This window comes from Octopus bimaculoides, chromosome 28, assembly GCF_001194135.2.
Source record: "Octopus bimaculoides isolate UCB-OBI-ISO-001 chromosome 28, ASM119413v2, whole genome shotgun sequence".
NCBI classification, from domain to species: domain Eukaryota; kingdom Metazoa; phylum Mollusca; class Cephalopoda; order Octopoda; family Octopodidae; genus Octopus; species Octopus bimaculoides.
This window is the reverse complement of record NC_069008.1, coordinates 3,586,267-3,587,393: the sequence shown is the minus strand read 5'-3', so window position 1 is coordinate 3,587,393 and position 1,127 is coordinate 3,586,267. Positions and strand designations below refer to the sequence as shown.

General features: G+C 36.2%; 1 protein-coding gene across 1 annotated transcript in view; it reads right to left on the bottom strand.

The window, feature by feature from the left end:
• Window positions 1–501, bottom strand: part of LOC106882489 (sphingosine kinase A) — a 10,083-nt gene extending 9,582 nt beyond the window's left edge. The window contains exon 1 of the mRNA XM_014933185.2: window positions 473–501. Coding sequence (XP_014788671.1) covers window positions 473–501 — 29 coding nt within the window. The remainder of the gene's footprint in view (window positions 1–472) is intronic.
• Window positions 502–1,127: the final 626 nt, after the last annotated feature.

Genomic DNA, 1,127 nt, shown 5'->3' with positions numbered 1-1,127 from the left:
CCCAAAATGGCTGAAGTCCAAAAGATAGTGCTCATGGGAACTGCCCATATCCTACGTAAAATACTGTCTATGTGATCTCAAATTTTAAAGCAAACATAATTTTCTTATGGTTTCTTAAACATCCACTTGAACAAAACTGTACAAATCCAAATATATGGTACCCTAGGCATAACACCTACATGAACTTCTAACTTGTTGTCTCTTGAGGTCTCTGGGTGAGACTTGGATCCAACTTGTACAAATGCAAAACAAAAGTCAAACATAAAATAATAATAATAATAATAATAATAATAATAATAATAATAATAATAATTGGAAGATAAAATAAAAAGGAAATTAAGTGAAAAAAAAATAATGATTTCAAATTTTGGTATTAAGGCCAGCCGTTTTGAGGGAGGAGGTAAAACAATTACATCAACCCCAGTGTGTAACTGGTACTTATTTTATTAACCCCGAAGGCAGTTCGACTTACAAGAGATACTGTAGCAACTGCTGCTGCATGCACTATGGAGACTACGGGGGGAAAGACAACAACGGATGTTGCTCTATGCGGCAAACAGGAAAAACATCAGGTAACCATACCCTTGCTACCTTATTTATTTCATTTGCGTAATCTTCACAGTATGCTCTCCGTTAAGTGCCCCCAATTGTAAGGTAGGCAACAGATACTACACTTTTCATCCTTTCTGCACAGGCCACTCATCAAATGCTTTGTTCAGATAATGTTGTATGTGCAACCCAGCGAAACAGCAGGCAAACATACTATTTCTCTTTATGTTATATCTTTAGGCTCAACCTTTCCATCTGCTAAACAGCACATGTCAGCAGTTATGTGGTAAGGAAAATAAACTCAAATACTGCCGGTTTTTTTTACAGATCGACCTATTGTCCCAATGGAAAACGATGATAATTCTGTGGGCGTATGACTCTGCATGTTCACTATTGCGCCAAATAAATCAAGCAACGCAGGGAACATCTACCATTATGATTTCTTTCATTCAATTCAGAGGTGTATCCGTGAATGGTCTAATGACCAAACAGGCTTACTTAACAAACAGTCCTGGGCAACGCCGGGTATTCCTGCTAGTATATATATATATATATATATATATATATATATATATATA